Raw genomic sequence first — 15241 nt, 5'->3', positions numbered from 1 at the left:
CAAAATAACCCCGTTACCCCCACCTCAGGCTTCCAGCCTTTCAGAGTCTCATGAGATATTTCATCTGTAGAGTTTTAATAGCAAGTGGTCAGATTCTTGTTCCAGATGCTTAGAATTGGGTTATGAATAAATGCACTTGCCGGGTCCACCAAGAACTACCTAATCCAACACTCAGAGCCTGGCCTGGCTGTATCCACTGGCTCCCCAGGTGGCTTGCCTGCTTGGCCAGACCTGGGACTCACAGTCATAGAGAATTTGGGACCATGAGGAAAAATCTGCTCTCCATAGGCCAAAACGTGACAGAGGAGAGACTTTCTTCCTCAGTGGGTTTCATGGGGGCCTGTTCCTGAGTTCCAGACAAGACAAATATGTCCATTTGCTGGTCACGGTCATACCCACCTCCTCCCATCTGGACCTCAGCAGCCCCCAGGAAGGTCCCACATGGCAGCCTCACCTCAGTGAGCCCACCACAACCCCAGGGCTGGCCCTCGGTGTGACGTTCTGGTGTCCCGAGACACAGGATCCACCTTTCAAGGGCGTGCTCATCTGAGCCAAGTTCCAATAAAGAGGAGGGGCTTCCCTGGTGGCTCAGATGGTTAAGAATCCACCTGCCAATGCAGGAGATGCAGGCTCGATTCCTGGGTCGGGAAGAGCCCCTGGAGGAGGAAATGGCAACCCACTCCAGTATTCCTGCCTGGAGAATCCCAAGGACAGAGGAGCCTGGCAGGCTACAGTCCACAGGGTCACAAAGAGCCGGACACGACTGAAGCGACTTAGCGCACAGGATGCAGAGCGACTATGTTGGTTTACCCAGAGAAATACACCCTTCCAGCTCACCAGACCTTTAGATGCTCATCCCTGGAGGCTCCATGGCTTAGTCAACATGAAATCAGAGCAAGACCAGGCAGCCAGATGGCCCTCATCACTGGTGGCATTAAGTGGGATAAGTGGAAACTTACAGACTTGGCTGTGGGCTAGCACCACGGGCTCTCCCAGGCTCGGACTCCTGCCCACCAGAGTCCCCACACCCTCTGTGTCTCTCATGTGTCTTTATGCTTCCAAGGCAAACTCAATTTTGCAGAGTCTGGTCTGGCCATAGTCTGGGGAGTTCTTTATAAATAGCAGAGGGAAAACCACTTGAATGTTTATCATTAGGGATCTGGTTTTAAAAATTACAACTTGTCCATATAACAATAACTTAAATCACTTTTCTAAATTGAAGATTTAGATGTAGACATGAAAGAGTATCTAAAATATGTTTTAGATAAAAACACGGACAGAGCACAATATATAAAGTGCTACCATATGCTTTTATGCTTTTTAAAAGAGTGTGTATATATATATGTTTATATGCTCACACACCACACACACACACACACACACACACACACTTACATGTGCATAGACTCTCTGGAAGGACATACAAGACACGGGTAATATGATTGTTGCTGGAGATGAGAATTAGAGGAATGAGGATCAAGAATGGGAGGGAAATTTACTTTTTACTACACATTAAAAGACATCATTTTTTATTCAGTTGTCAACCTGGTTATTGTAATGCAAATCAATTTTCTTTTTCAAAAATAAAACAAAATTGACATAACACAAAACCCAAACAAGGGAGGGGACATTCAGGAGTTAAGAGTGGTGTGTCAGAAGGGAGGACATTCCTTCAAAAGAAAGTGTTAGTCGCTCAGTCATGGACTCTGCGACTCCTATGGACTGTAGCCCACCAGGCTCCTCTGTCCATGGGATTCTCCAGGCAAGAATACTGGAGTGAGTTGGCATTTGTTTCTCCAGGGGATCTTCCCGACCCAGGGATTGAACCCGGGCCTCCTGCTTTGCAGGCAGGTTCTATACTGTCTGAGCTGAAGGGAACAACGTAAGAAAGGCCTAGGGGCGCAGAGAGCTGAGCACACAGGATAGAGCACGGTCTGCCTTGCTGGGGCTGTGGGCGGGAACCGGGGCTGGGACACAGTGGCTTGAAGTGCCAGCCAAGACTATGGATCTCATTCTGAAAATGATGGACATCGCTAAGGGTCACTGAGCAGGGCAGTGACATGACCAGCGTGTATTTTAGAAAGCCACCTTCAGCCCCCACAAAAGGTTTAGCCAATGAATCAGTGAGCAAGCCACCAGGAAGAAACCCACCAGAGAATCCTGGAAGTGGAGATGGGTCAGGGAGTGGGAGGCCTCATCCTTTGGATGTGACAACCAAGAGGTTACTGTGAATGAGGCCAGAGATATTAGGAGGCGTGGACAGAGGGGAGATGAGAGAGGAGGGGTAGGCAGACAGAAGACCCGGGATTCCCAGAATTCTGGATAAGATCAGTGAAATTTTTAGAAATCAAACAAAACAACAATTAAGAACCAAAAGATTGCTCACTTTGTAATTCGCCAAGTAAGGGTAATTCGCTAAAATTATCATGTTTTAATACCATTGTTTTATAAAAGAAGGGATATTTTAAATCTCCCTCCAGTAGGAAGGGCTGACCTCTGTTAAAGAATGGTCATTCATATGTAACAAATTTATATTATCACCTCTGTGTGTGTGTGTGTGTGTGTGTGTGCAGTCACTCACTCATGTCTGACTCTTTGTGACCCTGTGGACTATAGTCCCTCCAGACTCCCCTGTTCATGGTATTTCCCAGACAAGAATACTGCAGTGGGTTGCCATTTCTTCCTCCATGGGATCTTCCCAATCCAGGGATCAAATTCATATCCCTTGCATCTTCTGCATTGGAGGGTGGATTCTTCACAGTGTCACCAGGACACACCCTTACTGTTCCCATTTTCTCAGGGATTATAAAATCTCAGTCCGCTGAATAATGCTGGTTTGCTGAGTGTGAACCGACATGTAAATCCTTTTTTTTTTTTCCCCAAACAAGGAAGGAAAGAGATTGAATAAGAATAGAGCCAAGAGGACTTCCCATGTGGTCTAGTGGTTGGTGACTGAGAATCTGCACTTCCACTTTGTGCGTGCTAAGTTGCTTCAGTCGTGTCCGACTCTGTGCGACCCTAAGGACTGTAGCACACCAGGCTTCTCTCTGTCCATGCGATTCTCCAGGCAAGAATACTGGAGTGGGTTGCCATTTCCTCCTCCAGGGGATCTTACCAACCCAAGGATCAAGGCATATAAATTCAATCCAGGGTTGGGGAAGTTCCATATGCTGTGCAGTGTTGGAAGACAAAAAATTTTTTAATAAGAATATAGTCAAGAGTTTTTCTTTATGAAAGATGAGGCTGATTTGAGAAAAATCAATATACTGAGAGGAAAAAACAATTGAAAGATTTAGAAATAAGAACTAAATGTAACGTAGTATCCCAGATTGGATTGTGAAACACTGAAAGGACGTTGGTGGAAAAAGTGATGAAATATAAATCAAGTTTGTGGTTTCGTTAATAGTATTGTAGCAACATTAGCTGCCGAGTTTTGATAAATGTCCCGGGTTAGGGGAAGCTGGGTGAAGGTCATATTCAAACCTTTTGCATTATCTTTATGACACTTTTATAAATCTAAAATTTTTATAAATAAAAAGCAAAAATGCACGTAACAACAAGTACACAGAGGAAAAAGGGCTTCCCTGGTGGCTCAGTAGTCAAGAATCTGCCTGCCGCTGCAGGAGACACGGGTTCCATCCCTGATTTGGGAAGATCCTACCTGCCGCAGAGCAACTCAGCCCGTGGGCCACAACTATTGAGCCTGTGCCCTAGAGTCTGGGAGCCACAACTACTGAGTCCACACTCCACAACTACTGAAGCCCGTGCACCCTAGAGCCCTCACTCCGCAATAAGAGAAGCCCTCCCAGCTCAACTAGAGAGTAGCCCCTGCTCGCTGCAGCTAGAGAAAAAAGTCCGAGTGCAGAACAAAGACCCAGCACAGTCAAAAGAAATAAATAATTTTTTTTTTCAAAAGAAAGAAAAAGCAGATAAGTGACAACCTGAAATCCCTCCAGCTAGACCTTGGCACCAGATGGCAGGTGGCACTGACCTGGAAGAAGAAGGAGCCCTCCCTCCCTGGGACCACAGGAAAGGGTGGGATAGGGACATGAATAATTTGCCAGTAAACCTGCCCCCAGTTCAGGATGATGAGCTCCTCGGGGTCAGGGACTGATGGACTCATGTGGCTGCCTGCGACGTATAGAAGGGTTTTTCCTGTGTCGTCAGTGCTCAGGAAATGTTCATGGATAATAAATCAATTCCATGACTAAAAAATGCCCCCAAAGTTTGAAATAGAAGACTTCTTAATAAAATAATGTAATAACTGATGGGACAAAAACAAAAATGAAAGTAGTTTATAAATGAAGGGGAAAGTAGGCAAATGACCACAATATTCAGACTAACGGCAGAAATGAAAGGTTAATATTACACAGAAAGAAAAAAAAAGCAGCAGCCTTGGATCATGTTCCATCTTGGAATAATTCTGCTCCGCAAGGATTCTGAGGGCTGAAATCAGCAACCTAGAAAAGCCCTACTTTAGAGCTCTGGGTAAATTATGGAGGCTATTATCAAGATTGCACTAAAATAATGGCAGGACATTGAGAGGGAGAGGACTAGCAAGTGGAAATGAGCAAAACCCGGAGGAAAGACAGCTGCTCCGTGTAAGGAATCGATTCCTTGAGCTACTGCAGCTGCTGTTATTTTCCATCAAATCCTTCCACTGACTCTCAGGACAGACCCAGGCCCCGAGAGAAGCTTTCATACATTCCCACTCCTATATTTTATTCACTTACAACTCTCCTTCAGTGGTGATCATCTTGTGATGTATAGAAATAGCAAGTCACCATGCTATGCACCTGGAGCTAACACAGTGTTTTAAGTCAATTACATATCAATTAAAAAACAAAAAATCAAACAGCAAACAAACAAGAATCCTCTTTCCTTTAAAAATATGAATAATCAGCTTCCTAGCAGCAACAAGTTCAAAACTCTTAACTTTAATACCTTTTCTTAAGTGGAAAAAAAATATACGGTATGATGATTATTCATAATACTTGTTTCTGGTCCTCAATTTTACGGTGGGGGGAAATCAAGTATATATGTTTTTGTACTAAAAAGGGGTATACTAAGTAATACAGACTGTACAAGTTAAAATTAATATATAAAAATGAAGAAATTTTATTGTATAACTATGGAAAAAACATTGACTTTTTAGATAATAAGATTATGATTTGAATCACCTTGGGAGATATTGCACACTCTCTTGTGAACGGACATTGCCCTGGTACATTACAGCTAAATACCGAGTTAGGGTTCTTGAGGTGCAAACAACAGACTCCAACTCTGATTAACTTAAGCCCATGAGGATGATGATGAAAGTCACTCAGTTGTGTCTGACTCTTTGAGACCCCATGGACTATATAGTCCATGGAAATCTCCAGGCCAAAATACTGGAGTGGGTAGCCTTTCCCTTCTCCAGGGGATCTTTCCAACCCAGGGATCGAACCCAGGTCTCCCACATTGCAGGCGGATTCTTTACCAGCTGAGCCACAAGGGAAGCCCAAGAGTACTGGAGTGGGTAGCCTATCCCTTCTCTAGAGGATCTTCCCAACCCAGGAATCGAACCTGGGTCTGCTGCATTGCAGGTGGATTCTCTACCAACTGAGCTGTGATGGAAGTCCAACTTAAGCCCAAAAGCATACTAAATCATTTCAGTCATGTCTGACTCTTTGCGGCCCCATGTACTGTTGTCTGCCAGGCTCCTCGGTCCATGGGATTCTCCAGGCAAGAATACTGGAGATGGGTTTCCATGCCTTCCTCCACGGGATCTTCCCAACCCAGGAGCTGAAACTACGTCTCCTGTGGCTCCTGCACTGCAGGCAGATTCTTTACCACTGAGCCACCAGGGAAGCCCCATAATGGAAGGATAGTATGTGTGTGTTTAGTTCACAGCAGCACTCTCGAATGAACGGCTGAAAGGGCAGGAACCAAGACCTAGGGAGAGGAACTAACAATAGGTGCATCAAGGTCCTAATGTTGGTTGAAATTACCACTGTATTTTCCATTCTTGTGTCCTTCTGCTGAGGATCCAGAGTTAGTAAGAGAGCTTTGATGAGCTTGGGGCATGGGGCAAAAAACAGGCACTACAATGAACAGAGCCTGAGAGTCACCAATAGTGGGAGGACAGGTAATTCAGAAAAGGGCTCTTACTGGAAGAAATGGAAGAGGATGGGGAGTAACGACTACTTGCCTTCTTCTCTTATGCCACCATGCCTCCGCCCAGTTCCTGCCTGGACATGGAATGCCCCTCTGACCTGGAATGTCCCTAGCTGGCCAGACCACATGACAAACTCCTATTTTCCCCTCAAAACCCAGATAAAGTAACCCATTTGTGTGAAACCAGGCAGAGGAAATCACTTTGTATTCTTTGTGCCTTTTCACACTTCCCTTGTTGAATTGCTAACACTACATTGTAACAATTTGTACTTGTATGGCTTTCTATTAGACTGTAAGTTTCTTAAGTGCAAGAATAATGTCTTTTCAACTCTGTTGCTTCTGTGCCTAGGACAGTATCTGTCATAAATAAGAATTCAACACATGCTAAATGCTTGCTGAAATAAATGTAAATAACAAATAACACTTCTATAATTAACAATAAGAAAACCTGAAACAAAATTAAACAATTTTGAGGAAGCACCAGGACAATTCTACAGAGACACAAAATAATCTGTTACCTTTGCAAATCTCCGTGATGTTTGAGAAAGCCTGGCAATGTCTTCAAGATCCAGATAAGAAATGATATTCAGCAGCAAACTGTCTGAGAGGCGTTCAAGGAAGTCAAATTTACCTTCACATAAATTGAAGACATAGTCTAATATTTTTGAACCAAATACTAAGGCAATTTGAACTGTAATTCAAAAAAACCAACAAAACAACATGGTTATCATGTGCAGTCACATAAAAGCTAGGATCATTATCAGTAAGACAAGCTTTGAGGCATCTTGCCCTTGAGAGCAATGTTAGAGTTGCTGAGTCATTCCTCCTTTCACCAAGCTGTCTCTGGGGCCAGTGGTATGTATTAACGAAGTATTTGTTTCCAGCAGCTGCCTTTGCCCTGAGATCTAAATCTTTTAGGTATACTCAGGGTTGAACACAGTGATGAAATGAACCAAATTCCAGTCCAGACACCTGACTTAACTAGTCTTCATGTCATCCCCATCTTCATCCTCCCAGTCGCCGAGACTAGGCAAAATGCTGGTCCGTGTCATTTTTTTCTACCCCTCCACCCCCAAATTGCTGTGAAACACTTTAATAGCCCTTAATTTTGATCGATTTTTGTTCTCTTCTTGTTATACATTGTTTCTCTACCAAACTTCCTTCTTCACCTTCTTTCATTCTCTTGAAATTGTGAATTATGAGTGGTTAAATCCAGGGGGTGATTTTTTTTTTCTTCCTTTTGCTTATCTGTATTTTGCAATCTTTTTTTTATCATATACTCTGTATTACCAATGTAATTTTTTTTCATAATCTAGAATCTGGATGGAAGGAAGAAAGAAGGGAAGAAGGCTACCGCCCTTTTATGAGAAAGAAAAATGGGGTTACAACAGAGGATTTTATGCATGTGGATCACAGTGGTTCCAGCACTGGGGACTTTGTTTCTTGAAGCTCATTTTTTACTTCTGCCTCCAAAAGCACCACTGTGTCTGGCCTTTTTAGAGAACTTCTCTCAGAATAGACAGAATGGATTCTCTACAGGGGACTAAGTGTCCAAGATTTGGGGACACTTCCTTCCCAACATGGAACATTCCTTCCAGGGCAAGTGGGATGAAGCAGTCAAGAATACCGGGCTCCTTGCATAAGCAGGCAAACTGGTGATCCTAGAGGCTGATAGCTCTCCAATTTCAAAACGAATGTAAGGTGAGGGCTATGTTTATGTAAAAGCTCTGATTGTGGTAACCTGGAAGAGCCAGCCATATAAGGTATCTCTCCAAAACTGGTCAGTCCAGCTTTCTAGAGGCATTAAGGGTTTTAGCTGCTTCTAAATCACAAGTGCTTCTAATTCAAAGCCCTTCTAAAGTCCAAGGTTTTTCTTGGGAGGAAAATAACCCCTCAAAAACTCATCCTCACAGGGTACTTTTGTGAAGAACCCCTGGCTCACCAGCAGAATAAGAAGGAAAAAGAGGCACTTACTTATTGGTAAAACAAAACCTTTAGTATAATACATTTCTTTAAAATAATTGGAGATATTTAAACATTTTAAAATGCCAGGAAAGCATGCTCAAAGTACATGTTCAGATGTACTTTAGAAAGTCTCTACCAGGACTTCCCTGGTTATCCAGTTGTTAGGAATCCTCCCTCCAATGCAAGGTCTGTGGGTTCAATCCCTGGTCAGGGAACTAAGATCCCACCCACGTGCTGTGGGGCAACTAGGTCCACAGGCCTCAACTAGAGAGAAGACTGCACACTGCAACAAAGATCCTGTGTGCCTCCACTAAGACCCAACACAGTCAAAATAATAAATAAGCACTTTTTAAAAAAAGAAAATCTCTTCCAATAAGGTCTTTTAAGTTAAAGTTATAAAAGCTATAAGATATAAAGTTATGAAAGTTAAAAGTTAAAGTTTATAAAATGACATATAGCCCCTAAGTATGTAACGGGGTAGTTTCAAAGTATACAGGTATGGGGGTACTTAGAAAAAATTTTTTCCATGTTTGTGTGTGTTTTTTTTTTCTTTTTTATAGCCAACAGGTCACTGACTTTAACTTCTTTTAAAATAAGGAAAACAAGGTTAGAACAAACTCCATTTTGAAGAGTAAAATTTCTTCATGTTGGATTGTGTGACAGGCAGCCTTCCAGACAGACCCTGCGTCTCTCCTCCTGGACTCACACCCCTGTGTGTTCCCAGCCACAGTGAATGAGGGCTGGCCTAGGTAACCAAGAGGAATTGCAAAAATATCCCAAGGCTGGGTCACCGAAGACATCGGGGCTTCTGTCTTGCTGTCCCGGATCACTCACTCTCGGAGAAGTCAAGGGTCATGACCTGACACTACTCTACAGCACCGTGGAGAGGTCTGTGGGGAAGGAAACTGAAAGAGCCGTGTGTGTGGGTGTGTGTGTGTGTCTGTCCCCACGTGAGCCACGGTGGAACTGGATCCTCCAGCACCAACCAAGCCTTCTGATGACTGGGGTTTAGACAACATCATGCAAGATCCTGGAGCAGAATGGCTGAGCTATGCTGCTCTCAAATTCCTGACCCAACTCTCTGAGTTAACAAACGTTTATTATTTTTTAGGGTTTCCCAGGTGGTGCAGTGGTAAAGAATCCAGATGCCAGTGCAGGAGACACAAAAGGAGAGGGTTTGATCCCTGGGTGAGGAAGATCCCCTGGAGAAGGAAATGGCAACCCACTCCTGTATTCTTACCTGGGAAATCCCATGGACGGAGGAGCCTGGTGGGCTACGATCCATTGGGGTCATAAAGAGTCGACACAACTGAGCGTGCGCACGCGCATGCGCGCGTGCACACACACACACACACACACACACATTGTTTTAAGCCATTGAGTTTGGGGGTAATTTATTACACAACCATAGACAATAAAGATTTAGGTACTTGCAACTGTTGTGGAAACCTAGAAGGTGGGAATGGATTTGAAACTGGAAAGTAGTGGAAATTTGAATGAGCTTGAGGACAGTATGCTGTGAAAGTGCTGCACTCAATATGCCAGCAAATTTGGAAAACTCAGCAGTGGCCACAGGACTCGAGAAGGTCAGTTTTCATTCCAATCCCAAAGAAAGGCAATGCCAAAGAATGCTCAAACTACTGCACAATTGCACTCATCTCACACGCTAGTAATGTAATGCTCAAAATTCTCCAAGCCAGGCTTCAGCAATACGTGAACCGTGAACTTCCAGATGTTCAAGCTGGTTTTAGAAAAGGCAGGGGAACCAGAGATCAAATTGTCAACATTTGATGGATCATCGAAAAAGCAAGAGAGTTCCAGAAAACCATCTATTTCTACTTTATTGACTATGCCAAAGTCTTCAATTGTGTGGATCACAATAAACTGTGGAAAATTCTGAAAGAGATAGGAATACCAGACCACCTGACCTGCCTCTTGAGAAACCTGTATGCAGGTCAGGAAGCAACAGTTAGAACTAGACATGGAACAACGGATTGGTTCCAAATAGGAAAAGGAGTACATCAAGGCTGTATATTGTCACCCTGCTTATTTAACTTCTATGCAGAGTACATCATGAGAAACGTTGGGCTGGATTAAGCCCAAGTGAAAGAGGAGAGTGATAAAGTTGGCTTAAACTCAACATTCAGAAAACTAATATCATGGCATCCAGTCCCAGCACTTCATGGCAAATAGATGGGGAAACAGTGGAAACAATGGCTGACTTTATTTTGGGGGGGCTCCAAAATCACTGCAGATGGTGACTGCAGCCATGAAATTTAAAGATGCTTGCTCCTTGGAAGAAAAGCTGTGACCAACCTAGATAGTATATTAAAAAGCAGAGACATTACTTTGCCAACAAAGGTCTAACGAGTCAAAGCTATGGTTTTTCCAGTAGTCATGTATGGATGCAAGAGTTGGACTATAAAGAAAGCTGAGCACCGAAGAATTGATGCTTTTGAACTGTAGTGTTGGAGAAGACTCTTGAGAGTCCCTTGGACTGCAAGGAGATCCAACCAGTCCATCCTAAAGGAGATCAGTCTTGAGTGTTCATTGGAAGGACTGATGTTGAAGCTGAAACTCTAATACTTTGCCCAGCTGATGAGAAGAGCTGACTCATTTGAAAAGACCCTGATGCTGGGAAAAATTGAGGGCAAGAGGAGAAGGGGACAACAGAGGATAAGATGGTTGGATGGCATCACCAACTCAACGGACATAAATTTGGGTGGACTCCAGGAGTTGGTGATGGACAGGGAGGCCTGGTGTGCTGCGGTCCACCGCATCGCAAAGAGTCGGACACAACTGAGCGACTGAACTGAACTGAACTGAGAAGAATGTTAGTTAAAGTCTGAAAATCCTTCAGTAAATATTATACTGTGCTCCGTCACTCAGTCGTGTCTGACTCTTTGCAACCCCATGGGCTGTAGCCCGCCAGGCTCCCCTGTCCATGGGGATTCTCCAGGCAAGAGTACTGGAATGGGTTGCCACGGCCTCCTCCAGGGGACTCTTCCCAACTGAGGGATCAAACCTAGGTCTCCCACATACCAGGCGGATTCTTTACTGTCTGAGCCACCAGGGAAGCCCAAATATTATAGTAAGTAAATAGAAGTCTGACAGACTCTGAGGAGGCTTTACAGGGTAGGTTTAAAGAAAAATGAGGAAAATATTATTTAAAAAAAAAGAAAACTGGAGAAAAGGGAGGAAAAAGCTGGAGGAAAGGGAATCCTTGCTATGTAGTGGCAGAAAGTTTTGCAAACTTCTGAATGTACATTGTTCTACAATTTGGACTTTAAAGGAAAGCACATGCGTGTTTTCTATAGTCAAAACTCAAAACAGAATTTCTTAAACTTTTTTTAAAGATTCTATTCTTAACTATAAAAAATTGTAAGGTAATTGGGAAGAATTTGAGCAAAAGATATATAAGGCCATAATGAAGAAAATATTAAACCTAAATAAATGGAGGGAAATACTATGCTCATGTTGGGAGGACCAAAGGATCACAGTTCTGTCAAAAGCCTAGAAAGTCAATCCAAATCCAATTAGAATTTCAGCAGGGAGCTCTGCATAGATTTACCAGCTGATCTTAAAGCTCAGAGGCAGAATAAAAAATCAAGAACAGCCCATGTAAATAAAGAATAGAATGAGGGGCTTCCCTGCTGGCTCAGTGGTAAAAGATCTGCCTGACAATGCAGGAGACATTGGTTTGAGCCCTGGTCCAGGAAGATCCAGGAATCCCATGCAGCACAACTACTGAGCTTTTGCTCTCGAGTCCTGGAGCTGCAACTACTGAGCCCATGCACTGCAACTGCTGCAGACCATGTGCTCTAGAGCCTGTGCTCCACAGGAGAAGCCAACACACAGAGAAGCCCACGCACCAGAAGTGGAGAGCAGCCCCTCCTCGCTGCAACTGGAGAAAGCCTGCACAATAAAGAAGACCCAGCACAGCCAAAAAATGAATAATTGATTAATTTTAAAAAGACTGAGACATCTCAGAAGGCTCCGTGGATGGGAGTCTGCCTGCCAACGCAGGGGACACTGGTTTCATTCCTGATCCAGGAAGATCCCGTATGCCTCAGGGCAACTAAGCCTGTGCCACAACTTCTGAGCCCGTGCTTTAGAGCCCTCAAGCCACAACTACTGAGCTGACATGCTCCAACTGCTGAAGCCCATGCATCTAGAGGCTGTGCTCCACAACAAGAGAAGCCACGGCAATGAAAAGCACATGAATGGCAATGAAGCGAAGCCTCCACTTGCTGCAACTAGAGAAAGCCCACTTGCAATGATAAAGGCTCAGTACAACCAAAAAATTAAAAATAAATACATTAATTAATTAGAAAAAAAAGAATAGAAGGGGGAAGCAGATGAATTCATCTCCACAGGTAAGAGAACTTACTATAAAAATTGCAATGAGAGCAGCGTAGTTGGTGTAAGATGAATAACTGACCAACAGAATTAAATATCCCTGGAAATGGCAGATGTACACTGGAACTTGCAACATGTAAGGATGGGATTACAAAACAATATGGGATAATAAGCTACCCTATAAATGGTGCTGGCCATATTGACAGGCCATACAGAAAAATAATAATATTTCATATCATCATAACCAAAAGCAAACTTGAAATAACTTAAAGACCAAATATGAGAAACAAGTCACCAAATATTTATAATTAAACATAGAAGTATATTCTTATGAAATCAAGGTAGGAAAAGATTTCTTAAACCAAACACAAAAGTACAAGTCATATATTAAAAGACTGATAAATTTGAGCTCCATTAAAACCATAAACTTCTTTATGGGTAAAACTCATAAACAAGGTGAAAAGATAAACCAAAGAGTTGGTGAAATATCTGTAGCACATATAGCCAAACCAAAGAACTGGTATTCAAAATATACACGAAAAATTTTCTACAATGAACACAAAGAAGGCAAACAACCAGACAGAAAAAATGGACAAAGGAGATGAATTAGCAGCTCTCAGAAGGAAATTGGTCAATAAATATAAGAAGGGGTATTCAACATCATAACTAACCAGGGAATTTGCACACCCAGCTTGGCAAAATTAACATGTATCTCTGGTTACACTAAATGTTGGTGAGAATGTGGGGAAATAGCATCTCTCTCATAAAAGGCCAATGGAAATATATTTAAATCATTTAAAATGATTTAACTTATTGGAGAGCAGACTATCAATACCTAATAAAGTTGAAGAGGCACATATTTTACAACTCAACAAACACACCACAATGTGCTAGATTTAGAGAAATGTTTACACATTGCACTAGGGTAAATGAAGATTTATTGTTGCAAAAAAGTGGAAACCACCTAACTCTCCTCTGTAGGGGAGATGATTGAGTGAACTGTGGTTTACAATATAAAATACCATAAGCCATTGAAATGAATGAACTTGAGAGAGAAAGATATATATATTTGTCAACATGGATAAATCTCAAAAAGTGTTCAATGATAAAGTTGAAAATATAGTATACCACTTATGTAAAAATGTAAGCTTACAAAGGTAATATGTATTATTTGTATTTGTGACTATGTATAATAAAATGGGCTTGGAAATGATACCAATTTCAGAGCAGTTAGTAGAAGGGAATAGAGCAAAAATGGGTGAGGAGCAGAAATTTGACTATATGTGTAAAATTTTAAACGTTTTTGAAAGACATTAAGTAAATATGGGTCTCACTTCAACAGCATTTGTATTAAAACTGGGATAATAAAGAGAAGATTCTTAGGGCCCTAAGAAAGGATAACACAAAATTAAAACAATTCAAAAAAATTAAAGCCATTCAGAGTAGATTTTTGGATCATATGTAATTATGCTAGAAATCAAGAAAAAATGTAATCAAAAAATTCCTAACTATCTGGAACTTGAGATGTTTCTAAATAATCTGTGGATCAAAGAAGAAATAAAAATGAAACTTAGAAAATATTTTACAATGAATGAGAATAAAGATGCAACATATCGAAACTTTCCTAACACAGATACAGCAGCACTTAGGGAAAATTTAGAGGAGAAATGGCTGAAAACAGTAATTTAAGCTTTCATCTCAAGCAACTAGGAAGAGAATAACAAATCAGACCTAAGAAAGGTAGGAGGAAGGAAATAATAAAAGAAAGAACAGAAATCAACAATAAAAGTAAACAACAATAGAGAAAATCAACGGAGATAAAAGTTAGGTCCTCGAAAAAACAAATAAAATGAATGAACTGCTGACAAGGTTGATCAAGAAAAAAGAGAGAAAGTTCAAATTACTATTATCAAGAAATGAAAAAGAGAACAGCACTACAGATGCTATAGACACTGGAAAGAAGAGGATGTATGAGTAACTTTGTCGTTCTTGTTCACTTGATAAGTCGTGTCCGACTCTTTGTAATCCCCTGAACTGCAGCACACACCAGGCTTCCCTGTCCTTCACTATCTCCCAGAGTTTGCTCAAACTCATCTCCATTGAGTTGGTAATGCCATCCAACCAACTTATCCTCTGTCGCCCTTTTCTCCTTCTGCCCTCAATCTTTCCCAGCAGCAGGGCCTTTTTCAGTGAGTCAGCTCTTACCCCCACATATTTGATAAATTGAATAAAAAGAGGTAAATGTGACAAATTTTAAAATCTTTTGTTAGTGGTGTTGGGTATCTCGGAGAAGGCAATGGCACCCCACTCCAGTACTCTTGCCTGGAAAATCCCATGGATGGAGAAGCCTGGTAGGCTGCAGTCCATGGGGTCGCTGAGGGTCGGACACAACTGAGCAACTTCACTTTGATTTTTCACTTTCGTGCATTGGAGAAGGAAATGGCAACCCACTCCAGTGTTCTTGCCTGGAGAATCCCAGGGATGGGGGAGCCTGGTGGGCTGCCATCTATGGGGTCGCACAGAGTCGGACACGACTGAGGTGACTTAGCAGTAGCAGTTGGGTATCTAAAATATTATCTTCTGTTCTTTTTTGTAGCTTTAAGATATTTCTGAATTTTAAAACTTTTAAAGGGAAAGGTATAGAACATAATGTACAAGATTCTTCTTTTTGTGTTAACATATTTTGTATATATGGATAGACTATTTCTTGAAGGGTATATATGAAACTGTTAGTGATGTTGTCATGGGAACTGAGAACTTG

At 42.1% G+C, this 15241-nt stretch overlaps 1 protein-coding gene across 3 annotated transcripts in view; it reads right to left on the bottom strand.

Annotated features, from left to right (window-relative positions):
* The window catches only part of FBXO36 (F-box protein 36), a 103230-nt gene that overhangs the window by 14183 nt on the left and 73806 nt on the right, over positions 1 to 15241 (bottom strand). For 2 of the 3 annotated variants that reach the window (XM_069578516.1, XM_069578515.1), the window contains exon 3: positions 6675 to 6847. In XM_069578516.1, the coding sequence (XP_069434617.1) occupies positions 6675 to 6847 (173 nt within the window). The remainder of the gene's footprint in view (positions 1 to 6674; positions 6848 to 15241) is intronic. The other variant, XM_069578517.1, reaches the window with a different exon arrangement.

Source organism: Ovis canadensis, chromosome 2 (genome assembly GCF_042477335.2).
Source record: "Ovis canadensis isolate MfBH-ARS-UI-01 breed Bighorn chromosome 2, ARS-UI_OviCan_v2, whole genome shotgun sequence".
NCBI classification, from domain to species: domain Eukaryota; kingdom Metazoa; phylum Chordata; class Mammalia; order Artiodactyla; family Bovidae; genus Ovis; species Ovis canadensis.
This window is presented reverse-complemented; position numbering and strand designations above follow the sequence as displayed.